Raw genomic sequence first — 26,941 nt, forward strand, 5'->3', positions numbered from 1 at the left:
CCCTGAAACAGCTGCTACCATCACTAGCCAGAGAACGCCTTCCTAATCCTTGGGAGAGGTTGATGCCAGAGATCACCAGCTTGTAGAAACTGATAGTGCCGTGGGGGCAATGGCCAAGTTGGGGAGGTCCTGATGTGGCAGGGAAAGCACCACCCAGCTGGGAGTCAATAAAGCTATTCTTGTATCTGGAGCGGGGTCCTGCATGTGCTCACTGGATGTCACCGGCGCCAGAAGCCAGGTTTGCAGCAGCACCAAGGAGCATCCTTTGCCCCCATTGGCAGAAAGGGGGCACCAGGGAGCTCCCAACCAGCTTCCCCACCCGGAAGTCCAAATGGTGAGGGCACCGCCCCTTAGATCACCTTGCAGGGACAGGGCCTAGAACCTGCCACTGCCACCGTCTCTTCAGGTGCATTTGCTTCGCCTGTCCCTGGGTGTTTTGGAATGATGGTCCCAGAGATTTTACGACTCTGCCATCCAGACCTGGACATCCCCAGGTTCAGACAGCCCCCTGGGTACTCAGACACCAGTACCTGGGGGTCCTCAGAATGACAGATTCAGGGAAATCCCCAGGTCCAGGAAGACCACCTCCCTCAGTCTCTGGAGGTCCCCAGAAAATCAGCCTCACAAGCACCCACCTATCCTTTCTTCTCCAACCACTGGCGGCTGGAGAAGGATGAAGAGGCCACTGTCAACTTCCCACCCCCTCCCCATGGCCTGGGAAGACAGGAAGGGAAAATAGCTGCTCTAACCACTGCTACCTTTCCTGGCTCTCAGGTGTTGGTGCTGGGAGCTGAAGAGAGGGAAGGGAGCCCCAGAGCAGCCCCCAAGGCCCCTCCTATCTTGCCTCTTCCTGAGGACCTCAGCCAAGGGGCCAAGAAGTATCTGCTAAATCTAGATTGGAGGACAGAGGGAGGTCCTCCTCTTCTATGTCCTGCCCTCTCTGAGCTAGGTTAGGACCCAGACCCCTGCCCTGGCTTCTTTGATGGAAGCCAAACCTTTAGGCCTTGAGACCAGAGTTGGGGGAAGTGGAGAGGCGCCCTGGGGAAGGCCCTGTGGGGTGCGGCTGCCGTTCATCTCTCCTGACAGGCCCCCTCTGCCCCCATTGCCCTGAACTTCTAAGTTTTCACCTCTGGACTCACCTGCATCCCTAGAACATTTTCCCTTTGCCACCCGCTAGCTTGGCTGACTCCTTCCCATCCTCTCCATCTCAGTTGAGGGTACCCTCCTCCAGGCAGCCTGCCCTGCACCCCTAGGTGGTTTAGGTCCCTCTCTGAGCATCCCCCCACTTCTGTTCTTACCCTGTCATTGAATGTATCACCCTACCTGTCAGAGTCTTCCAATGGACTGCGAATTCCCTGAGGGCAGGGATCAGGGGGCTTGGTTCGTGTTTGCGCCCCCAAAGCCCAGTGCCAGGCCTTGCTCAGAGCAGACTCTTAGAACGTGGCATTCGGGTGACTACATAAACGACCACACTCACCAGTTAGTCTGGTCCCATGACTCCCTCTGGTGGCAGACGGAGGCCTTACATCTGAGCCACACCCACCAAAAAAATAATAATAATAAGAGCGGGGAGAGAAGAGGGCAAACGGAAAAGGCATGTGGACAAATCCCCACCCCACCCCCAAACATCAAGGTGCACAGAGACAAGGATATCAGGCAGCATCTTAGAAAACAGCTTATGTTACAACAAAAAACCCTATAAAAACATTTCATCCCAGCAAAAGCCACCTGGGGGTAGGAAGGAGATGGGGAAGGGAGTTCAAAGCACGTGTATGGTCCAGATCTGGGATTCCCTGTCCTCGGCCAGCTCCCACAGCACCACGTGGTCTCGGTCGTAGCCCCGGCCACCTGGGGGTGGGGGGGATTAAGAGATGGGGAGATAGTCAGAGAGCTGGGGGCTCCACTGTCCTCAGTCCCTCAGGTGCCCTCTCCCACACGCACATCCCACATTACCCTTCACGTCCAGGATCTGGCCTTCAAACATCTGGCTGCAGATGTGGCCCGATTCATTGATGCTCCACGTCTGGCGCGGGAGGCGACTCTCAGCCCACAGCACCACCTTAGATCCGGGGCTGGGGGGTCCGATCACCTGCAGACTCATGGTGGGGGCCACCTGAGGCCCCAGGAGGTCATTAAGCACTGTTCCTCCCCACAGGGACTCCACCTAAGACGCCCTTAACACATCCAGCTTTGAATCCTGGCTCTTATGGACTGTGGCCCTAGGCAAGTCTCTTAATCCTTCTGAACTTCAGTTTCCCTGGGGATAGAAATCCCCAAATGCTGGTTTTTGTGAGGGTTCAACATGACAAACCATAAAAAAACTAGAAAAACATTAGCTCCTCCAGGAATCCTCCCATGATGGACTCCCAAAGAACAGGCTTTAGCATTATTAGATAAACCTCCACACATTTATTGGCTGTGTGACTTTCAGCAAATTACTTAACCTCTCTGTGCTCTGGTTTCCTCAGCTGTAAAATGGTAGTACAACAGGACCTGCCCCACAGTGCTTTTTAAGAATTATAGGAAGCATTCGTGTGAAGGGCTTGATGCAGAGCCAGGCAAAGGCAGTATTTCCTCTCGCTCAAAGTAAGAGACAAGACATCTCAATGGCCTACAAAGACCTACACTCCCCATAACCTTTCTGACCTCATCTCTTGCAACCTCCCCCTACTCACTTCACTCCAGCCACTCAGGGGTCCTTGCTAGTCCTTGAAAATGCCAGGCATGTTCCACCTCTAGGCCTGCACACCCGCTGTCCCCTCTGCCTGGAATGCTCTCCCCTCAGACATCTGCATGGCTGCCTCCCTCAAAGGTCACCTCCTCAGGAAGGTCTCCCCTTGTCAGGGCTACCTGATACTACCCATTCTCCTTTCTTTTTTTTTTTTTTAAAGATGACTGGTGAGGGGATCGTAACCCTTGACTTGGTGTTGTCAGCACCACACTCTCCCGAGTGAGCCACGGGCCGGCCCCCCATTCTCCTTTCTTGATGTCTTTCCTCTACTGCACTTTTCATCATCGAATATACTAAGATATTTGACTAATTTGTTTCTGTCTCTTCGGAATAGGATGTAAGCTTCAGGAGGGCAGGAATCATTTCTGTCTTACTGGTGCATCCCCAGCATCTAGAATAGGGCCTGGCACATAGTAAATGCTCAGGAAATGTCTATGGAGCCAATCTATCATTATTAATAGGATTCAAGTTCTGTCTCAGGATAGTAGAGCTGGGAGGTCCTTTAGAAGTATCTAAATCAACACCTGTTTTGCAGACTGAGGCCCAGAGAACACTATGATTTGCCAAGGGGTACACAGGCTGCATCCTCCACCTCCCCAGGGTCCTGGCATCTGTGCGCATCTCTTTGTCTCTCTGGCCTAAGGGTGGGTCCTGTTCCTGACTGGGCTGGGACTCCCCAAGGTGGGCCTGCGAATGCCTAGGTGTCCCTATCCCAGCCCCTAAATCAGTACCTGGTTCTTCAGCAGCCCATCCTCGTAGTACCATATGCAGCTGCCTCCTGACTGGGGCCTGGAGACCACCACACGGCCCGCCTTCATGTCCTCCACATGGTCTGGCACTGCTAAGAATCCCCCTAGTGCCACATTCCAGAGGCGGAAATAAGCCCGGCGCTGGTGGCAGAGAGAGGCTGAGAGTCAGGAGTCCCCAGGCAGGGATGCCCTGACCTGGGCCCCCAATACCCTCAACTGTGGACCTTTCAGTATCAAGCTCCAAGCCATCTTCCTGCCCCCAAACTTTCCTTGACCCTGCTTATAAGTCACTCCGTCTTTATACACACAGCCCCCAAGGGCACATGCATCACACACACATGCACACAGACTTCTATGTCTATAGATGTACCCACAGACATGTACAGAGAGACCCACCGACAGACACACCCATGGTCCGCATGGTAGTACTGAAGTTCATAGAAGACACAAATACATGCAAACGTCCAGACTCACACATCATAACCGATGCACAGGTCTGCCCAGCCTACTCTGTGCCAGGCACTTGTTTGCTACAAGGATGGACGTGTGTAGGAATACGGAAGCGCACACACACTTACAGAGAGAAACGCATGAACACACCCATGCTGAAGAGGGACCCTGATGGGGTGGACACTGCACTGTCAGACATCAGACCTGAGTCTGCCACAAATCAGCTGCAGGTCTTGGGTGGTGATGACAGTAATTACAGTAACAATCACCATCACACCTAATGTTTGTTGAGTGCTTACCCACACAAGCACTGTTCTAAGGGTTTTACATACATTATCGTCAATCTGCAAAACAACCCCATGATAAGTATTATCCCCATTTTAACGATGAGGTAACAGAAATCCATGGAGGTACAGTTCTTGCCCAAGATTGCAGAGCAAATCCTTGTCCACTTCTCTGGGCCTTTATTTCCCCATCTGTAAAATGTGAGGGTTGAAGATAATCTCCAAGATTTCTTCCAGCAATGTTGTTATTACAATCTGTGAATATGGGAACTACACAAATATCCTTATACAAAGACACACACACGCTCTCAACAGTGTCACAAACACAGGCATGCGCAGGCATAAATACACTTCTACAGATGCACGTGCACACACACATACACAGAACTCCTACAGGCACACAGACACACGGACACAAATGACATCACAGGCACAAAAATACCCTCAGATGCACACGCATGCACACACACATACACACAGAGCCCACAGCCATGCCACCACATAAACATGTGTATGCATAAATGATACCCATGTCTAGACACGCAGGCACAGACATACAGAAACACATGTGCGGACACACTGTTCCCCACAGTGATGTTTGCTTACTACCGGGGGTGTACATTGAGATAATTTTCAGTCCTATGTGGATAAACTTATTTTTGAAAATTTAATGGCATTTATTATAATGTCTACTAAGAAAAAATAAAATCATACATGTCAAACTCATGATTTGATGGATGTTATTCCTTAGGGCACGGATAAAATTTTTTTTAAAAAAGAGTTGATTTAGAGAAAAATATTAAGTAAATAGTGGTTTAAGAGAAATGATGATGTGGCAGAAACTGTGACAAAAGCTTCCAAACGTTGTGTTTGGGAAACACACAGACAGACACACACCCAGATAGGCCCGCCCAGGCACACTCAAGCCCAGACACGCTCAAGCCCAGACACGCTCAAGCCCAGACACGCTACCCACCTGCTTGATGGGGTAGAGGGAGCCCACCCTCTGGGTGCCGCTGTAGGTCAGCCAGTTGGTGATCTCACAGCTGCCCACCAGCCACTGGCGGCCCCGGAAGTCGCTGTGCTCACACAGCACCCAGCTGGGCCCAGCAGGTGCCAGAGACACAGGGAAGAAAACAGACAGACAGGCAGACAAGCAAGTGGAGGAGGAGGTGCGCACGTCAGAACATCCCCCACCTCCTCTTCTCTCCTGCTGAGACTCCTCAGTCTGGGGTCAGGGGTCAGGGGTCAGGGTCCCGGGTGGGGCGGGGGGTGGGGGGGGAGAGGGAGGCTGGGCAGTAGATTTGGGGTTTGCAGGGCAAAACAGGGCCCTGAGAGGCCCACTGGGTGGGGGCCCAGGTCCTGCGAGCCAGTGGCCCTTCTCTGTTTGCACTCTCCCTCCTCCCTGGCTTGGAAGGGAGTAGAGAAGCGGGGAGGGGAAGAGGCCAGAGACCCCTGGGATCTCCATCCCGCCACTCACTCATCCCCACTAGCAGCCCCCACACCTGGTGGCTTGGGAACAACACACTCACACGCCCCCCTTGATCCGCACGGACAGCACGTGGTTGTTGAAGCCCTCGGCTTGCAGGCTCCGCACCTCCCCACTGAGCTCGATCTCCTTCCCCTCAAAGCACTCCAGTCCGTACAGGAAAATGGAGGGCTGCGAAAAGTGCTGGGGCCCAGGGGGATGGAGGAGCGGTGAGGCCACGAGAGCCCCAGTGCTAGACCCAGCTCCGCGGTCCCAGACACCGACCCGAGATCTGTGCTTCAGGCCCTCTTCCCTCCTGAGCTTCGCCGCACAGGGCCACCAACTCCTGGGCACGTCCAGCCGAGCAGTTCTCATTGATTCGGGGCTTACTACATGCCAGATTCTGTGCTAAGTGCTTTATCTGATCTCATTATAATTGAACAGCCCTATAAGGTAGATGCTATTATCATCCCTACTTAATAGAGGGGAAACTGAGGCTGGAGAAGGTAAACCGTAAACCGCTTGCTCAGACCCTAAAGCTGGACTTCTGATCCAGGTCTGTCTTCAGAGCCCAATGTGTAGTCATAAGGGGCCTGGTCCAGGGTATCACCATTTATTCCAGGTCACTGTAGCAGCAACCCCACTGCCCTGTCCCCTCCCATTCTTTCTGTGGCAGAAAGATCCAGCCATCTTTCTAGTTGATCCTGTCATCCTTCCCTGCATGGAACATCACCTTGGCAGAGCTAACCCCTGCTCCTAGCCCACCCCTGAGTGTTGGTCCCTCCTGTCCCTGCCGCACTTCTGTATCTGGATACACCACTTTGCAACTTTGCATTGTAATCTTCATGTCCATGTGACCATGGGCTCCTTGAATGTAGGGCTGTCTGAAGGGTGTCTGATTTCTTTCAAGGTCCCCAGGACCTATCTCAGTGGATACTCAATAAATATCTAGGAAATTGAACTGACTTTGAAGCCCCAGAGTCAAGGGGACCTGGGGCGATTCTGAAAAAGACTGGACTCAACTCTCACCAGCCCACTAAGCAGTGAGAAGAGGCTCTGTGCCCAGGACTCCCCCTCAGCAACCTCTGCCTCCGAGGCTGCCTGGAACTAGACAGAGGCACTCACCAGTGGTACCTTCCGGAGAGAGCCCAGGATCATGGAGGATAGGCAGCCCATGGCCGTGAGAGTGGGGAACTCGCCCTCAGACAGAATGTGCTGGTCACCCTCAAAGTTCTTCTCATCAAAGAGGATCCAGCTGGGGAAGGAGAAGAGTTGGGGAATGTGAGGAAGTCCCTGAGCCTGCCTTATCCCAGGCCTTCCCCCTTGGATATGGAAGAGTAGACACTGGCTTGATTGTGTTCCCCCAGTCCAGGTGAGGTCAAGGATGAACAGGCACTGCAGCAGCAGGGACTGAGGTCCGATTTAAGAAAGAACTGAATGAAATCATACTGCCCCTGTGGAGGGGAACTTGGCAATATCAAGCAAAACTCTGTGGCCAATCACTTAGCAATCTCATATCTAGGAATCTATCCTCAGGACACCCTTCAAAAACATGAAATTACATATGCACAAGGCTTTTTTTTTTTTTTTCTTTTTTGGCGGCTGGCTGGTACAGACAACTGAACCCTTGACCTTGGTGGTATAAGGCTGTGCTCTAACCAACCGAGCTAACTGGCTAGCTCCAACACAAACCTATTTATTACAACACTGTTTGCAATAGCAAAGAGAAGAAACAGCCCAAATGTCCATCAATAGGGGACTGGTTGAATAAACTAAGAAAAAAATGGAGTATAAGTAGCAGTTAAAAAGGAATGAGAAACAGCTCTTAAAGGGATATAAAGTGATCTTCAAATTGTTAAGTGAAAAAAACAAGGTGCATTACAGTATCTATAGTATTCTTCCTTTTGAGATATAATTCACATATCATAAAATTCACTCTTTTAAAGTGTATAATTCAGTGGGTTTTAGTATATTCACCAGGTTGTAGTATGCTTCCTTTTTGTGTAAGATGATGTGGAGAGGGAAACAAAATATATTTGGTTTCAATAGTTATATGTAAATTTGTGCATGAGTGTATATTTTCTTGCAGCTTCAAAAATAAACAATGGATGGATAAACCAAACACTGAAAAAATGATTCGCTATGGGGGAGGGAGAGGAAAGGGTGGCAGAGACAGAGATGGATGCTATTGGCTTTGAAACTGTGATAGACTGAATAGTTGTGTTCCCCCAGAATTATATGTTGAAGCCCCAATGCCCAATGTACTTATACGTAGGGCCTTTGGGAGGTAATCAGGCTTAGGTGAGGTCGTAAGGGTGGGACCCCATGATTAGTGTCCTTATAAGAAGAGGAAGAGACAGGAGCTCAAGCTCTCTCTCCCCTCTATGTGAGAACACAGGCAGATGAAGGCCTTCTGCAAGCCAGGAAGAGAGCCTTAATTGGGGAACCGAACTGGCCACCACCTTGATCTTGGACTTCCCAGCCTCTAGAACGTCAAGAAAATAAACTTCTGTTGTTTAAGCCACACAGTCCATGGTATTTTGTTATAGCAGCCCAAACTAAGACAGGAACCATGTAAATATTTTATGTAATTAAAAAACAGAATTGAATAAAAATGAAAAGTATTCCTAAAAATTGAAAATAAATTAAATAAAGGAACCTAATTGTATATCAAGTTGGTGATATAACCATACAGAAAAAAGTATTACTGCAAATGTCTTTAAAACACAGTACTTTGAACTATACATGCCTAATGTGATGTAGGTGAATGTCCTGAGGACAAAAAGAACCACAAGAAACTCCAAACAGCATTCCGTGGTTTTTACTGTTAATAGTAATATTGGTACTATAATTTTGAAACATCTAACATACAGACTTTGCTCTCTAAATATCACTCACTAAAAATAACCAGGGTTCCTCGGGGAATGGCTGATTCCAGGTTTGGGGCAAAAAATGTACAAAATCGTCCTGGGGCATTTTATTGTACTAGAACAACAATGAAATTATCAAAACTGTTGGGGTCATATCAAAAGGACCCAGTGGCCATTTGAAGGGGCTCCCATTGGCCAAAGATAAAACAATTTGAGCATACAAAGAATAGTAACTGAAATGGATTGAAGCGTATCAAATACATAAAAACCCATGAGTTCATAACAGTACTTAAATAAAACACTTCATTGGTCAGCTTTGGTGGCTGCTAAGCTACCAATTCAGAAATTATTCTCAAAATTGATAAAAAGAAAAGGTCAAAAATTGATCCTTAGGAAATGATAGACTGCCTTTTCTGTATAAACTATTTCCAGTAAACAAATAGTTGAAAAGGGAAAGTTCTTTATTGAAGTACGCTAGCTAAGATCCATAGAACGAATAACAAAAATAAGAAAAATCGTTCTGTAACCTCTGAAGAAATAATGGGTCTTGGCAATTATCATCAATGGGTGCTAAAACCATAGGTGAAAGATAAATGGGGAATTTTATAATGTAGGGATCTCAACATTATTAAAAGTAGGACAACCAGGGCCAGCCCGTGGCTCACTCGGGAGAGTGTGGTGCTGAGAACACCAAGGCCCCGGGTTCGGATCCTATATAGGGATGGCTGGGTGGCTCACTGGTTGAGGGTGGTGCTGACAACACCAAGCCAAGGGTTGAGATCCCTTTACCGGTCATCTTTGGGAAAAAAAAAAAAAAAAAGTAGGACAACCAGACATTTTGTGCCTCCTAATGTTATGCATATGGCACCACCTATACAATCTTCTTGCCAAAAAGACAAACAAAACAAAGAACCCTGAATCTAATCAAGCCTCTAGCTCTAACTATCATTTTACAGGAAATATGGGGGACAGAGTAACAAGTTGAAAGACACCATCAGGAAGCAATCAGCCAAATATAGAATATGGGAAACTTACAGGACAAATTATTGGGTTTCCTTAAATAAGTAAATGGTATGAAACGAAGAGGAGGGGGACTATTATAGAGACCAAATTGACAAAACGCAATGTGTGGACCTTTTTTGGATCCTCTAAAAAAGCTAATTTCACAAAGGCTTTTTTGAGACAATGGGAGAAATTTGAACGTGGACTGGATATTAGGTAGTATTAACAAATCATTGCTAATTTTATTAGATGTGATCGTGAGTTGTAGCTATGTGGGGGGAGAGTTCTTTCATATTAGAGAAACATATTGAAGTGTTCACCAGTGAAATTTTATGTTGGGTCGGGGATTTAAAATACTCCACTTGAAATAAAGCAGAGGTATACAGGAAACAAGATTGCGGTTCTTTATACTATACTGTCTACTATCTACAGCTTTACATTTTCCACTAAAATTTTATTTTGTTTGTCTAAAATTGAATGTCTCAGGACAAAACTGATAATGCCAAGGAGGCTGGAGGAAGGAAATCATCCGACAGACCCTCCTCCTGCAGCCCCGATTCCTAAACCGAGTGAAGCGCTTCAGGGCAGGCGCTCCCCCCGCGCGCCCCGAGCACACCCCGCCCGCCACCCGCTCCGTCCTCACCTGCCGCCTTGGACACGGCAGGACTGGGGCTGGAAGGCGGCGGCCAGAAAGGCCTGGTCATCCTCGAAGGTGATATGCTCGCCCAGGAAGTTGGGGCCGGAGAAAAGCTGGATCTGGAGGCAGAGGAGAGGAGGTGAGAGTGAAAGAGGGCGACGGAGTGGGACAGAGAGAATGGTGGAGGGGGAAGAGCTTCGAGATGAGGGAAAGGGACATGTGCGCCCCCACCAGCTCCCCGAGGAGTCCCCTGCCTCCCGCTCCTTACCTTTGAGACAAAGTGCAGATCATGTTCCCCGACCTGAAGGGAGGGACCAAAGTTTCGCGACTTAAGGAAGCTGTCGGCCCCTCTCCTCAGCTCCTCTTGGTTTGGTTACTGTCAACCCCGCCGTGGCTCTCCCTGGTCCCCGGCTTGCTTTAGCCCCGCCCCTTCCCAGGGCCCCGCCCCCTCAGTCCTCCGAGCCTGGTCCTTCCAGCCCCCCCCCCGCTGCGGTGGGCGCCGCCCTGACTCCAAGCCCCGCCCCTCGCAGAGGCCCCGCCCACGGCGGCCGACACGCACCTGCAGGACCGGCTGCAGCGAGGCGAGGGCGCTGTTGCCCGCGCCCCAGTCGTCGCAGTTACGGTACACGCCCTTCTCCAGCACGTACTGCTCCCCAGAGAAGCCCACCTCCTGATAGGCCACCCACCTGCAGGAAGGGCGGGGAGCGGGTCAGCGGGCGTGGAGACGGCACCTCTCTTGGATCGGCCCCCGGCCCGCCCCGCTCCCCACCCGGGATCACTCACACGCCGCTGAGCACGTGGATAGCCTGCGTGCTGGGACCGTGTCGCACCAGCTCCACGTCCGGCAATGCCTTGCTCACCTCCACGCCGTGCCCCTCGAAGTCCATGGCTTCAAACAGCACCACGGCCGGGTCCCCGAAGTCCTGGGCCCCAGGGACAGTCAGGTCTCTCCAGCCCATGGACGGAAACCCCTGAGAGTTGCCCCCTGAGAGTGCCCAGACCCCAGGGTTGTAGCCCACCCGGGGAATTAGGGGTGAGGCGCTCAGTGTGGCCTGGGGAAGAGCAGCAGGAAGGAGCCCTCAGAGAACACTTCCAGGGAAAAGAGGGCAGGGGGTACCAATTCTTCCCTCCACATACTGCACTGGGGGAAGTCTGGCTGTGGCCAGAGGCAGAGGGGTGGCCCAATTGCCCTTGCTTACCGTCCGGATGACCCGCAAGGAGGTCAGCAATTCGTCATAGCCTCCCCAGTGTGACCAGTCGGCATATTCCCCCTCTTCCAGCAAATACTGGTGGCCCCGGAAGCCTTCCTTCTCGTAGCCCACCCAGCTGGGGGAAGGGGGAGGATGGGCAGATACACTCAGTCACAAGAAGCCCACAGGTGGATAAGGCGGCTGCCCCCACCCCTAGGCAGCCCATGTCGCTCCCCACCCCTAAGGGTAAAAGCCAGTGGGAGTGATGAGGCAGAAATAAGGGTCCTGAGTCCTCACCAGCCCCCTAGAATTCGCAGGGACCCCACAGAGGCCAGGTGGGGGCTCTGGCTGTCCTCTGGTTGCTGCAGGTTGTAGATGTCTCTGCTCACTTCCCAGCTCTGGCCCTGAAAGCGTGGGGCCTCATACACCACAGCCTGAGGGAGAATGTCAGGTTGGTGGGGACTCATGGGGACCCAGACCTCTAGCCAGCATCTGGCCCAGAGCTCTCTTCCCCCAGCCCTCCCACCCACTCACTGAGCTCCATCTCCTTACATAACTCTACTCTGACCTCTGCTTGGTCCTTCCATATCAAAAGCCACTTCCCAGTGAGCCCATCGGGTTCTCTCCTCCCAGACCCAGCTGCTGGTCCCCAGCATCTTCCTTTCTCTGGTCTTCCAGTCCAGGCCACAATGGCCACGCCACCACCACTACCCCCACCCAAGGCCCTCTTTGACCCTGTAGCCAAGAGTCTTACCTTGGGCTCCCCTGGCTTCTCCACACTTGGGCAGCCCTGCAGAGGAGATACAGCTGAGACACCAGCCCAGAGGTGGAGGAAGACAGGTGGAGCTGGGACCTGGGATTTTCTTATCCCTGGGACCCCTAAAGATGGCCAACCCCATGTCTTTTCCCTCTCCCACCCCTTGGACTAATCCTTCCTCTCCTCCAATCCTCATTCCCAGTAAGATCTCCCAAGGGATAGTCTCCAAAGGATGCTGTTTTACATTTCACCCCCCCCCAACCCTTCCTTCCCAGACTGCAGGGCCACACAAGACTACTTGGGACCAGAGGCAGAGCACAGACCTATTGGCCTGTGGGTGTGTCCTGCTCTTTACCAATCTCATGGGCTTCAGGGAGCCCACACTGGGATCCGATGTACCCCAGGCCTCCAAGGTGGGGTACTCTCCAGGTTCCAGGATGAAGGGGGTGTCTTCAAAGAACGGTTTGGGGTACAACAGCCACCTGGGGGAAGGCAAAGAGGCTGCTGTACCCCAAACCCCAGGGATACAGATTGGTGGATAGGAAGAAAGATTTAGAGAGGAGGAGGAGGTTTGGGGGGAGGCTCCCAACAGGGGGACTCTAGAGGACATTTTCAGTCCTCTGTAGTCTTTTGCAGTGGCCACTCCACAGTCTCCCTTCCTCTGACCTTGCCCTATCTAATTCAACAGCACACATATCTGCTTAAAACCCCCCAGTAGTTCTTTGTTAGCCTCACAATAAAGCCCAGCTACACAAAAAGGCCCTGCGATGTGGCCCCTTCCTTCCTCCTGGGCCTCATATCTCTCTACTTGCTGCTTACACTGGCCAGGCTGAATTTTTTTTTTTTTTTTTTAAAGATGACCGGTAAGAGGATCTTAACCCTTGACTTGGTGTTGTTAGCACCACACTCTCCCAAGTGAGCCATGGGCCAGCCCTCAGGCTGAAATTTTGAAGCTTAGATCTCTTACCTACGGGCCTTTGCATGTGCTGTTCCCTCTGCCAGATATACTCTTTTCCCCATTCATTCAATTAACAAATATTTAGGGCCATCTACTCTGGGACAGACCCCACTTTGGGCATCAGGGATACAGTAGTAAACAAAACATACAAAATCCCTTCCCTCATGGAGCTTAGATTCTAGACCAACTCATCGAGCTGAGGTGCCTCCTCCTCCAGGAAGACTTCTCTGACTCCCCCACTTCATCTGGCCCTGGCTGGTTTGGTACTTTTCCAAGCTCCCGCAGCCCTGTGCTCCCCCAGCCCAGAACTCTGGATTGCTATTGTCTGTTTACTTGCCCGTCCCCACCTGCAGACTGAGCACTTTTGAAGGTATGAACTATGTCCTGTCACTTGTGTGTCCCCAGCACCCAGCGCAGTGAATATTAAATGAAGGAATTTCAAAATAGCCCAAACTCGAAGAGACTGCCTCTTTAGCAAATGATGCTGGGAGAACTGGATATCAATATGCAGGAAAATGAAACTAGACCCATACCTTTCACCATACACTAAACTCAACTCAAAATGGATTAAAGAATTAAATATACACCCTGAAACAATAAAACTTCTTAAAGAAAACATAGGAGAGACACTTCAGGACATAGGACTGGACACAGACTTCATGAATACGACCCCAAAAGCATGGGCAACCAAAGGAAAAATAAACAAATGGGATTATATCAAACTAAAGAGCTTCTGCACAGCAAAAGAAACAATTAACAGAGTTAAAAGACAACCAACAGAGTGGGAGAAAATATTTGCAAAATATACATCCGACAAAGGATTAATATCCAGAATATACAAGGAACTCAAACAACTTTACAAGAAAAAAACAAGCAACCCAATTAAAAAATGGGCAAAAGAGCTAAGTAGGCATTTCTCTAAGGAAGATATACAAATGGCCAACAGACATATGAAAAAATGCTCAACATCACTCAGCATCCGGGAAATGCAAATCAAAACTAAACTGAGATACCATCTAACCCCAGTTAGGATGGCTAAAATCCAAAAGACTCTGAACGATAAATGCTGGCGAGGTTGCGGAGAAAAAGGGACTCTCATACATTGTTGGTGGTAAGGCAAAATGGTGCTGCCTCTATGGAAAATGGTATGGAGGTTCCTCAAACAATTGCAGATAGATCTGCCATATGACCCAGCTATCCCACTGCTGGGAATATACCCAGAGGAATGGAAATCATCAAGTCGAAGGTATACCTGTTCCCCAATGTTCATCACAGCACTCTTTACAATAGCCAAGAGTTGGGACCAACCCAAATGTCCATCATCGGATGAGTGGATACGGAAAATGTGGTACATCTACACAATGGAATACTACTCAGCTATAAAAACGAATCAAATACTGCCATTTGCAACAACATGGATGGACCTTGAGAGAATTATATTAAGTGAAACAAGTCAGGCACAGAAAGAGAAATACCACATGTTCTCACTTATTGGTGGGAGATAAAAATAAATAAATAAATTCACACACACACACACACACACACCAAGAAAACCGGGGGGCGGAGGGGAAGAAGACATAACAACTACAATTCTTTGAAGTTGATACGACAAGCAAACAGAAAGGACATTGTTAGAGGGAGGGGGGAGAGGGAGGAGGGAGGGGGGTTTCGGTAATGGGCCACAATAATCAACCACATTGTATATCGACAAAATAAAATTAAGGGAAAAAATTTTTTAAAAAAATAAAATAAATAGTCCAAACTCACAATCCTGCAGAGACAGTGACAGATGCCACCTTCAGGGGCCTCTCCAGGCCCTGGGGGTCCTTCAGGGCCCCAGTTAGCTTCACTTGGTCCCCCTCGAAGCCCTTCTCAGAGAACAGAAGGATCTCCGGGATGCTGTAGTCCTGCGGAAGGAGGGGTGGGAAGTGAAATGTAGAACAGCATGCCTTGGAGACTACCCCTGCCCCACTTCTGCCCCACTCCCAAGTCTGTCCAGCCAGGGGTCCAGGGGGCTTCTGGGAAAACATTTGTGTCCATTTCCCCATAAACCAGGAGGGTAACTGGGGTCTTCTCTGCACGGTCAGCTAGCCAGGCCTGAGAACAAAGCCCTTGCTGGTCCCTTGCTGGGCCTTTGGGGCCCAAGACCAAAGTTCCCAGGAGAACATGCAAAGCACCTTGCTCATCCCCTTGCCTCTGGGTAGCCTGACTTCCAGCTGGTGGAGGGATGGGCAAGATGGCCACCACCTGATGTCCCACTTTGACCCTTCCGTTATGTGTGATTCCTGCCTCTGTTCAGACTGGCTTTGCCTGCACCTCAGCCCTGGAAGCAGCAGATCCTCTCTGCACTCTTGGGCTTTCTTTCTTACTAGGATTATTTTCATCTCAGTCATTCACCAAATGTTTATAAAGCCTCTACTGAGGGCAAAGCACTGTGCAAAGGTCACATCCTCCCCATCCCATTTAGCCCTCCCAATGGTGTTATTACTCCATTCACAGATGAAGAAAGTGAGGCTCAGCAAACTGCCCAAGGTCACATAGCATGTAAGTAGCAAAGCCAAGAACAGAGCAGTGTAGTTTTTGTTCACCGTTGCAACCCAGCACTTCCCCCATGCCTGGTGCATGGTTGGTGCCCAATCCATGCTGAATGAATCGAATGAATCCAGGACCATCTGACTTCAAAGCTTTTTTTTCTCTTGAGCCTCATTACCTCCCACATGAAGATGAATTTATCATGTGACACTCACAACAAATAGAGCATCTCACAATAAATAGTCCACAAACATTTGTGTGTCTCTGGAGAGGCTTTGAAAACTCTCATACCCTCCTCCTGGGCCACTGCCCTAGTTAAGGCTCATCCACTCTTGCCATCTCCTACCAAGAATATTGCAACAGCTCTGGACTCAGTTATTCATCCTTTCATTAAAAACAAAAAACAGGGCCGAGCCCGTGGCGCACACGGTAGAGTGCTGCGCTGGGAGCGCGGCGACGCTCCCGCCGCGGGTTCAGATCCTATATAGGAATGACCAGTGCACTCACTGGCTGAGTGCCGGTCACGAGAAAAAAAAAAAACGACAAAAAAAAAAAAAAAAAAAGCCCCAAACGTCTGCTAGGTCCTGCTTTGGAGTCATTGCACTTTCTTCTGGGTCTCCCTAGAGGTCAAGATGGTTTTGTTCAGCTTAATTTCAGTAGTCTGTAAATTTGTGCTGTGAGAACAATGTTGTTTTTTGTTTTACAAATATGAAATTTTAACACTGACTTTACAAACCACACAGCCCTCCCTCAAAAATCAGAGGTGCCCCTCAGCTGGAAATCCCAGCCCTTCCTTGTCTCCCTGCCTCCAGGATCCCCAGTCTTTTCTCCACTTGGCAACCAGAGGGATGTTTCTTTTTTTTTTTTAAGATGACCAGTAAGGGGATCTTAACCCTTGACTTGGTGTTGTCAGCACCACACTTTCCCAAGTGAGCCACAGGCCGGCCCCAGAGGGATGTTTCTAAATCCCCAGTCCGGTTATATGGCTTTCCTGCTTCAAACCCAACCCTCATACCCTAGCTTGACTATAAACCCTGCAAGGCAGAAAGCAGATCTCCCCCACCTGACCACTGTCTGGCATGGTGCCTAGCACACAGTGGACATTAGTGAGCATCCGTGAGCAAATGAATGAACAAACATCCATGGCACCTCGGGTCTGACTCTGGGCCTGAGAGCCTGGACCCTGAGTGGCAGGTGACCTCACATCCACTCCCACCCCATCTCAGCTGCTCCAACCTGGTCCTGCTCCAGCACCAGCTCAAACTTCCCCAAGCTGGGGATTGGCCTCTGCCTGGCCCCTGCTCCCCAGAATCCCTTCCTTGCCCAGTCAGCTAAAAGGTCGACAATCTGCAGGTCAGTCCATAATAAACCCCTTTTGACCCCCTGCCCCACATAATCTCTCCCAAAGATTCCAACTCTAGGCACCCAAGGCTGTCTCCCTCCTCAGGGCCCAGGGCCCAGAGCAGATGGGCAACATCTGGCCCCCGCCTCCAGCCCACTCACCCGGACAACCCTCCTCAGGGAGCCAATGCCTTGGGTACTCCACGCTGGCCCCGTGGCTCCGAGCTCCACATCTCCTTCAGGGAGGACCAGCTTCTGGCCCTGGAACTCCGGCTCTTCGTATAGCACCCAGCTGTGGGCAGAGACCCCAGGGTCATAGGTGGGAAGGAGGAGGGGCCCAAGGCTGCTGGGTGGCTGACGGGGTTTCTGCCATGCTGGCCTGGGCACGCTCCCTGTCCTCTGCACCCCTGGGGTCACAGCCAGGACCCTCCGCTGGGCACTCTCCACTCACCAGCCTCGCACCACCCTTATGGAGGCTACAAGGGCCCAGCCTGAGGCATCAGCAACGTCTTCCCAGACCTCCCTGCTGCTGCCTTGGCAGCCGGGCTCCGAGAAGAGGACCACCTGAGAAGGCACAGAAGGGGTCCTCAGGCCCTGTCTCCAGGTCCCTGTCTCCTGCTGCCCCCACCCACTTGCCCCCACACCCCTACCTTTCCAGGCCTGGTGTTCAGCTTGCCCTGGGTCTTCAGCGCTGGGCTCTGGAATGGAGGAGTGACAGAAAGCCTTACGGGGTCACTTGCTCACTGCTTCCCCACAACCTGCCATTCCAAGGATCCCACATCCTCTCTATTGGCCTCCACCCCCAAGGAGCTGGCCCACAGAGGATGCCACACTCGTTCCCAAGTTCAGAGGCCTCATCAGCCTGTCCCAGGAGCTGGGTGCTACCACTCCCCTTCCCTAGCTTCCAGGATATGGGAGCCACCAAGCCCTTGGGAATCCACAGTGCAAACCTCCCACAGCACAGACAGGGAGACTGAGGCCCCGAGAGACATGGCTTGCACAAGTCAACTGAACTAGACCTCCAACCCAAGCCTCCTGCCTCCAGAGTCTCTGACTCCCAGTACCACTCTCCTCACACCACCCAAACCCTGACCCAGGTGAGGCCAGGCACCTCCCTTGCCCACCCGAGGCCTCACTCACCCACCCCTCCAGGGCTGGGGGCTGGGCACGTTCAGGCTTCTCTGGCAGCCGCCTTTCACTGCACAGCAGGGGCAACTGTCCTGGCACCTTCCTGAGCCCTGGTGCCCCATGAGGTGGCAGAGCAGATAGTTTTGCACCCAGTGGTTCCAGGGCGGGGGCCTCCTTAGTGGCGGGTGCCAGACCACCAAAAAGAAGGCTGCCCCCAAGACGGGAAGTGTGTCTGCTGCCCACAGGCAGTTCCGGCCCCGGCTCTGGTTGGGGGCCCTGGGCACCTGCGACGTGCTTCTTCATCATCTGCAGAGGAGAGCAAGAGACCTGGCTGGGCCTGGCAGGGCGGAAGTCCCAGGAGGGGCTGGGCCCAGCTTTCTCCTGCCTGCGCTGGAGCTTCTCATCATCACTCAGATAGGGGTTCTCTGGCTCCTCCTCCTCAGCCTCCTCTTCCTCCTCCTCCTCTGCCAGGGCAGGCACCTCCTGGGGGCTGGGTCCCAGCAGCCACGGCCCGGGCTGGTCCTCCTCGATGGCAGGCAGTGTGGCATACATGGCCAGGTAGGAGGAGCGGGGAGCTCGGGGCAGCCGGTGAGTGCGGAGGATCTCAGGGGGCTCCATGCTCCGCAGGGTATCCAGGAAAATCTCCAGGTCAGCAGCCAGGGCCACCTCATCCTCCTCCCTTGATGGCTCTGGGAGCATCTTGCCCTCAGTGGAGTCAGGGACCAGCTGAGACTCCATCCTGGCCTCTGCTCCAGTTGGCCCTGGGGCAGGGGTGCCTCCTGGACTGGGGGACACCTTGCCCACTGAGGAGGCTGGGGCAGGGAGAACAGCAGGGCCCTGGACAACCACCTTCTGGGTAGAAAATGGGGCAGCAGAAGCACCTGAACCCTGGACAACCTTACCCTGTTTGGGAAACGGGGGTGCAGGGGCACTTGAGCCTTGCACAGTCTCTTCTGTGGAGGGAGAAGGAGCAAGGCTGCCTTCAGTGCCCTGGACAACCTCTTTTTGGGTGCTAGGGCTGCCTTCTGGGCCCTGCACAACCCTTGCTGGTTCGGGGGATGGGTCAGTAGGAGCACCAGGGCCCTGCATAACCTCTTTCTGGGTGGAGCATGGGTCGGTAGGAGCACCAGGGCCCTGCACAACCTCTCTCTGGGTGGGGGATGGGTCAGTAGGAGCACCAGGGCCCTGCACAATCTCTCTCTGGGTGGGGGATGGGTCAGTAGGAGCACCAGGGCCCTGCACAATCTCTCTCTGGGTGGAGGATGGGTCAGTATGAGCACCAGGGCCCTGCACAATCTCTTTCTGGGTGGGGCATGGGTCGGTAGGAGCACCAGGGCCCTGCACAACCTCTCTCTGGGTGGGGGATGGGTCAGTAGGAGCACCAGGACCCTGCACAACCTCTCTGTGGGTGGGGGATGGGTCAGTAGGAGCACCAGGGCCCTGCACAACCTCTTTCTGGATGGGGGATGGGTTGGTAGGGGCACCAGGACCCTGCGCTACTTCTTTCTGAGTAAGGGAGGAGATAGAGACATTTTCAGAGTCCTGAACCAAGTTATTCTCTGGGAAGGATGGAACAGGAAGACCTCCTGGGCTGGGGTCAACCGTCCTTTTTGCAGAGGATAGGACAAGAGGTTGTTCAGGGACTGTAACAACCTTGATCCTCACCACAGGCAGGGTAGTGGCAGCAGGGGGATCTGTGAGCCCTTCCCTTTTTATTGGGGGCAGGACATGGGGAGTTGGCTGGGCCCCAGGGTGAGTGGGCATCACAGGCTGCTCTGGGGGGTGGACTGGGCCCAGGGAGGGGGCATGATGGGTCTGGAGTCTGGGAGAGGAGGGTACTGGTGCTTGGTTCCAAGAAGTCTGGAGAGGGAGCTGAGTGGGGCTAGGGGCTCCCTGCACCCTCGGGGGCTCACAGGCCCTGGCATCCAGGGCTCTGCCCTGGTCTTCGTCTGGGTGGGCTGCAGGGTCATCCTGGTTCTGAGGTGGATGAGCACCTGCTGGGGTGCCTGGAGGAGCTCGGACAGAGCTGTCCTTTAGCTCTGCTGTCCCAGTCTCAGGCAGCTGTCCCAGGTCTGCTCCTCCTATGCCACTCACACCTGGGCTCCTTGGCATGACAGCCATGGGCCTGGGGAGGCGGCTGGCAGGGGTGCTGCGCTCCACGGGTACAAGGCTACTCAGCAGCTCCACGGCCTGGCTGCGGCTGGGCGAGCCCTCAGCCCGGGGGCCCACCACCACTGTTCGCACTGTGCGAGCAACATTGCGGCCCCTTGGCAGGGCCTCACTCAAGAGTGTTGGCCCTATGGTCAAAGAGCTGCTCACCCGTTGCTCCACATGCCCTCCTACCACCGTGGTGGTCCGCACAGTACGTGTCACTCGCCGCTCCTCGCGGCTCCAGGAGCTCCCACTGGTGAGACCCACACCTGGGTGGGGGCTCGGCTCACGGGGCCCAGGCAGCGGCACTAAGAGCTCAGTCCTGGCCCTGGTTCCCAAGCCTGGTGGCTCAGTCCTGGGAGCTTGGAGGCTGCCATCAGCATGGTCTACAGTCTCCTGCAGCTTCCCCACTGGCCTTTTCTCCTTGGGGGGTGGTGTGTACTTCTTGGAAAAGATGGGCCCATGGCTCTTGAAGTTCCTGGAGTCAACCCCATCCCGAGGGTCCTGGTAATTGGCAGTCTCTTCTTCCTGGGTAGCAAAGCCATTGACTTCCTCTCCACGGTGGCTATACTCAAGCATCTCCTCCTGGGGGGCTTCCATCTGGGCCCCTGACACCAGGGACACCTTGTGAAAACGGTGTCTGATCTCGTCCTGGGCAGGGGGCCGCTGTCGCCATGTCAGTGTGGCACTTACCACTCGGGCCTCGACTGGAGCCAGGGGCTCACCTGCCTCCTCCATGTTGGGCCCCAGCAACCTGTCCTGAGGTGTTCTTTTCTCACTGTGGTCCAGCTCCCTGCAGATGATGCCAGGAAGAAGAGAAATGAAGGTCAGAGGGTGGTGAAGGTGGCTCTCCGAAGAGCAGAATAACTACCCCTGCCACAGTTAGGCTAGGTAACCTCGAGCAAGTCACCTGACCTTTTCGGTCTCTTTCCTCCTCTGTAAAATGGGCACGATACCCTCAGCTCTGATTTGATTCATCAGAGCCCTTCATCCACCCCTCTCCCCACTTTCAGGTGATCCCCTATGTCAGGGTCCTTTAAAAGGGTGAAGCTGAGGCCTGAGCCTGGAAGGACAGAGAAGGGACAGAGCAGAAAAGAAGATGTGTCTGACTCACTGGTGGGCTGGGACTCTGCCCAAGGAGCCCTGGGTCTGGTACTCCAGGGGCCAAAAACTAGAAAACCAGAAAGCTAAAAACTGGGCAGCGTTGTTCTGACACTGTTCCTGACAAGTTGCTTAAAAAGGGAGTGAAAGAAAGATGGGCTTTGGCCTCAAGCAGAGCTGAGTTCCCTCCTGGGCCTGTCACTCACTAGCTGGATGACCTTGGGCAAGCCACTTCTCCTCTCAAAGTGTCAGGGTCCCCAGCCACAAGACTGGAGTAATAAGAGTATGTGCTTCATTGGGTCTTGCCAGGATCCAGTAAGAGAGAAAGAATGAAAGCTAGCTTTATAAACTAAAATGCTGGCTCATAAATGTCCCACTGTCATCTTGGAGATTTGTGACCAAACGTTCGCAGGTGTGCACGTGTGTGTGCTAGCATGCTCTGTGATGATAATAGCCAGGGGCAGATTTGTGTGCATCTGGGGGTCTAAATGGGGCTCCTCAGGACACAGCACTTTGGGCTTCACAACGCACTTTCCCCCTCAGTTCTCTCCTCTATGATTGCTGCCTCCCCCACGGTACAGATGAAGAAACCGAGGGTCACAGAGGAGTAGTGACTGGCCCAGGATGATGCAGCTATGAAATTGCCAAGCTGAGCTTTGAGTTTCCATCTTCTGAACCCACATCTGGGCATCCTTGCTCCTACCCCTGAGGCCGAGGCTCCAGGCACGTCCAGCTACTCCTGTGATCCTCTTCAGCAGAGCTCATCTTACCCTCACTTCTGGAGGGGTGGGGCCTGGGTCTTTTTTCCTGACCCTCCCTTGATCTCTCTGGGTTTCCATAACCTCATTTACTAAATGGAGGATAATAATAACACCTGCCTCAGAAGACCTCTAAGCTCCCTAGGAACTCTCCAGTGAATTTCTCTGTTTTAATAATAACAACAACAGCCATTTTTTGAGGGCATACTCTGTGCCAAACACCTTGCTAAGTGCTTTGTGTTTAATGTCCTATGGAATCGTCAGAAGAATATCATGAGTTTGAGACCTCATAAAGAATAAATTATTAGTAAATTATGAACAAACATTCCCATTTTGCAGATGAGATTTTTAAAAGTCTCAGGGAGGTCTAGAAATTTGCCTGGAGTTACACAGTAGCAGAGCAAAGACTTAAACCCCAACCCTAAGTTCTAAACCACCATACCAAACTCCCTAATGTACTTGTATTTATCTGGGAAACTGACTCTTTGGTTTGGGGATATACTTCTTTTTTTTATTTTTGGTAGCTGGCCAGTACAGGGACCAAACCCTGGGTCTTGATGTTATCAGCACCACGCTCTAACCAACTGAGCTAACTGGCCAGCCCATGGGGGTTTACTTTTGGAGCAGGGCAGCTAGCCAGTTTGGGGATCTGAACCCATGACTTGGTGTTATAAGGCTGCACTTTAACCAACTAAGCTAACCGGCCAGCCCCACTGGGGGTTTACTTTTAAAGGGAGCCACATCAGTCCTGTAGGGGCCTTCCACCCCCACCCTCTGACTTCCAGGCTGCACGGACCAGGGCAATCCTATTCTCAGACCCCAAGCACCCCAAGAGGTCAGCCTGTTCATCCCCAGTCTCAGGACTGGCCTGTCTTCAGGTCTGCTCCTTCTCTCCAGGAGGCAGACCCCAGAGACCCCACCCTGGGCCAGAAATGGACCCACCGTCCCAACCTCTCCACCCCCATCTCCATCTCCCTTCCTCCTGAGAAGCTGGTAGAACCAAGAACTTTGACCCTGCCCTGTGGCCCCAGCAGTGACTCAGTTTTTATGAGGGGCAGAGATGAAAGGCGCTGAGGCCCAGGGATGCCTGACCTGACTCCACGACTACTGGTAACTATGACAGTGTCTGGGTCAGGTCTGAAGGGCCCTAGAAAAGCCTTGTGCATGGAGAAGGTGGGAAGGCTTAGATGGATCCCCAGTCCTTTTCCCAAGCCAGAGCTTCCAGAGGACAGGACACAACCAGACACCCAAACTCCTGGATTTTAGTCCTTCCCGGAGGCCCTAACCTCCTCCCTGTCCTCATTAAGGACCCCCTTTTCTTCTCATGGAATCCCTGTCTTCCTCACTAGGACTCACTCACATGAGCTTGACCCCCTCCCTGAGGCCCTTCTAAGTCCCTGTCCTCCTCATTAAGTTTCCTCTTCATCTATCTCTGAATAAGAATAGGAACTACCTACCATCCACTGAGAATCTTTGTCCCTGAAGGTGCTTAAAGTAAATGGGAGAGCCTGGGTTCTAACTCATTCATTCATTCATTCATTCACTTATTCATTCAATGTTAAATGTATCAGGCAATGGGCTAGGCTTTGGTTAGGTTCATCCAAAGCCAACTTTCTCATTGAAGATGGTATACTAGCAGTCCAGGGATCAAAGAATTAGACATAAAAACAGGAACAACACTTCGAAGGCCCATAGGCTTCAGCAAAGCAACAGGAGACCAGCTTCAAAGGAAGCTGGTGGTAACTAGATCAGATATTGTCAATCAGAAATCAGTGCCTTTCTCAACTCAACCCCACCCCTGGACAACACCCCTTATAGTCACTCATTCCACAAGCATGTGGTCATTAGCTTCTGCCTGCATACCTCTAGGGACAGGGAGGCCCCCGCTTGACAATTCACCTGTACCATCACTGGACAGTCATGACTGCTAGGATATTCTTCAGACTATGCTGGAATTGCCTGCCTATAGCTCCCCCGTTCTGTTCTTGCTCTGAAGACACACCCCAATGACCCAGACTACCTCTCCTGAACCAGAAGAATTGGCCATTTCCAGAGACCTCTCTTCTCCAGGGCCCCAGACCAGAAGTGGATTTGTTGGCAGGGTGATCTGTGAACTCCAAACAAGGTGTGTGGAGCTGGGAAAGGAGAGGCTGAAGAGGGGGTGGGGGGGGTGTGGGAAAGAGCTTTGTGTAACCCAACAAGTCTTGGATTCTCCCCGCTTACCTGTGAGTCACCCCCAAACTAGGCCAAACCAGTCCACAGGCCCACATGCAGGCAAACACACGCTGCGTCACATAGACACATACCAACACAGAGACAGACACCAACACAGACCCACAGGTTCACAATGGTTCACATGGATACTTACACAGACATACACAGCAGAGACACAACAGACATACAAGTCACATACACACACACAGAAACACATAGACACGATGGTACACACATGTGCACACACGCATAATACACACAGTCAATTCACAGCCAGAAGCTCTCCTTCCCTTGAAATTCACCTACACTTCAACATGGACGCACACACTTGGATACACACATATCTCACACATCCCCACTTGCAGCCCCAGCTGTGTCCCACCCTCCCCATGTTTGCCAATCCTGACCAAGAGAACCCTCCCTCAGAAAGGGGATATAGAAGGATGATGTCCCTGGAGGTCACCTTCCTCCCTCTCTTTTTTTTTGGCAGCTGGCTGGACAGAGAACTGAACCCTTGACCTTGGTGTTACAGGGCCACGCTCTAACCAACTGAGCTAACCAGCCAGCTCACCTCCCTTTCTAAGTGAACCCTAACCTCACACTCAAGTCTGTCATCATCCACCTGGACCCCAAATAGCCGGGAAGTGGCAGGTAGAACCCTGCATCCCTCCAGCTAGCCCTACCGCTCTGTCCTCCCCAACTTGTCCAAGGCCCACCTCCTCGACCCTCCTTCCCTCTCCCTGCAGCCTTCCTCTTTTGGCTGGGGCATCTAAGCGGGTCTCAGAGCCAGCCTGGGTCCCACTACTCTCTCTTTCCTGGCACAGGACCAAGCATGCCAACTCCTGCCTAGATGATCTGGGGACCCGTGATTCTGCCTCTGCTAGTACCGTGCTGCCAAATCCACTGCCACAAGAGCACAGAATACCATGGAGTCTGCACAGCAAACCCACTCGGTCCTCCGCTCTCTGCACAGGACCATAGAGGCCTCTTGGTGAGACAGGATAGAGAGCTGGTTAGAGCACAGGAGTTACAGAAATCTGGGTTCTAATTCTGGCCCCTTCACTTTCTACTTGACTTTGGGCAAGTGTCAGTCTTCCTGAGTCTTAGTTTCCCTACTGTCATTAGGTGGTGGGGGGTGGGATTAGTCCCTGCTTCATGGGGCTATTGTAAGGATTAAATAAAATTATGCTTACAAAACAAACTGTAGATGACAGCCACCACTGCCATCATTAGGAGCTCTTCAAAGCCCTGCCTGAGGGCTAGTGCCCCTTCCTGGAGTCCTAGTGAGGTCTCATGTTCACTCCTCCTCGGTGAGTTTTGGGGGACCCATCCTGCCAAGTCAGAGCCCACCACACAGATTTAGGAGAGTTATTTCAACACAAATAGAAACCAAGGTTTGGCTGCCGTCCCAGAACCAGGTGGGGTAATTATTGCTGCCACTGAGATGTAATTAATAAGCATCTCTGCTATTTTGGCAGCCCAGCTCTCTGGAGTTCAAAGCATGTTCCTGTAACCACCTCCTCCTTCCTCATCTCCAGCTACCTAATCCACTCCACAACTCGAAGCCCAGAGAGGTTAAGCAACTTGCCCCAGGACACCCAGCCCCTTTGCTGGGTATCTATTCCCAAGCTAGGTCTGCGGCCACCTGACAGAACTGGGAAATGGTGGGTGTTGCTAAGGAGAAGGTGACCTCCTCCCATCTGCCCATCCTCTCCGTGACAGGCTTTCCCCTCCTCGGGTGGTCAGGGGAGGAGAGCGACAGTGGGTTCCAGGAGGTAGCCGGTGGGTGAAGGGAGGGGGACGAGGGCAGTGTTGGCACGGGGAGAGGGTGGCAGAGTCAGCTCACATTGCGGGTGCCGAATGAATGGGCGTCGAGTTGGAGAAGCCCACGGACGAAGCAGAGAGCCCCAAGAGGGGGCAGCGCGGCCAGTCTCCCCTCCCACCATCATCCCACACAGAGACCAACCTCTACTCACCGCCTGTGTGGGGACCCAGGTGTCCAGCCGGCCTGGAGCTCCTGCTGCTGGGCCATGCTCCCCTGATGCGGTCGGGCTCTCGGCCCGGGCTCCCGGGGCGGGGCTGTTGGACACCCCGTGATGGGGCGGAGCCCCTGGAGAGGCTCTCGCCAGCCCATGGATTCCTCAGGGCTGCAAGGGTGGGGATCTGGTTGGGCCGGTTCTTCACCGTTCTCCCCAGGTGCCTGCCGTTGCCCCTGAAGGGTGACCGTGATGTGGTAGCGGGTCCTCCTGGCAGAGGAACGTGTGTGTAGGGTCTGGGCTGGCTCTGGTAAGGCTGGCCCTGGAGTGTCAGACTCGCCCTTTGCCCCCTCTGCCATGGGAAAGGTCCCTGGGTGTGGTGGCAGGGGTGCGTCTTCCAGGTTACTGGGTGGCTTAGGCCTCAGAGGCACTTCTGGGATTGTGTGTGGGTGTTGCTGGTAAGTACATTCTGGAGATCTCCATTCCAAATGTCCAGGAGCAGGCCCCAGGCATGAGGGGTGCCTGGCACCAGCAGGCTCTGCTGAGGCCACTGCCAGTGCCAGGCTCTCAGGTCCCATGGAGGCATAGTTGGCCAGGTCGGATGCACTGCCCACAGCTGGCCTCTGTAGGCGCCCCAGGTGCTG

At 52.5% G+C, this 26,941-nt stretch overlaps 1 protein-coding gene across 1 annotated transcript; it reads right to left on the bottom strand.

Moving 5' to 3' along the window:
* Positions 1-1,702: 1,702 nt before the first annotated feature.
* On the bottom strand, positions 1,703-26,354 carry CRYBG2 (crystallin beta-gamma domain containing 2). The gene is made up of 20 exons (XM_063106777.1): positions 26,298-26,354; positions 18,110-21,041; positions 17,620-17,667; positions 17,421-17,533; positions 17,132-17,261; positions 14,864-15,003; positions 12,494-12,620; positions 12,136-12,171; positions 11,679-11,815; positions 11,391-11,517; positions 10,975-11,114; positions 10,751-10,877; positions 10,460-10,492; positions 10,198-10,310; positions 6,808-6,937; positions 5,747-5,886; positions 5,191-5,314; positions 3,463-3,621; positions 1,954-2,113; positions 1,703-1,848 (listed from the first exon to the last, which is right to left on the bottom strand). The coding sequence occupies exons 1-20, from the start codon at positions 26,351-26,353 to the stop codon at positions 1,760-1,762; spliced, it is 5,061 nt and encodes a 1,686-aa protein (XP_062962847.1). The 5' UTR covers position 26,354; the 3' UTR covers positions 1,703-1,759.
* Positions 26,355-26,941: the final 587 nt, after the last annotated feature.

This window comes from Cynocephalus volans, chromosome 8 (genome assembly GCF_027409185.1).
Source record: "Cynocephalus volans isolate mCynVol1 chromosome 8, mCynVol1.pri, whole genome shotgun sequence".
Lineage (NCBI taxonomy): Eukaryota > Metazoa > Chordata > Mammalia > Dermoptera > Cynocephalidae > Cynocephalus > Cynocephalus volans.

Bases quoted from the DNA above. Each gene is read 5' to 3' on its own strand.
- CRYBG2 (XM_063106777.1), bottom strand. From the start codon at position 26,353: ATGGCCCAGCAGCAGGAGCTCCAGGCCGGCTGGACACCTGGGTCCCCA. The intron at 21,042-26,297 runs GTGAGTAGAGGT...CATCATCTGCAG, and splicing joins CCTGGGTCCCCACACAGGCG to GGAGCTGGACCACAGTGAGA. The intron at 6,938-10,197 runs GTGAGGACGGAG...CTCCTTCCCCAG, and splicing joins TGCCGTGTCCAAGGCGGCAG to CTGGATCCTCTTTGATGAGA.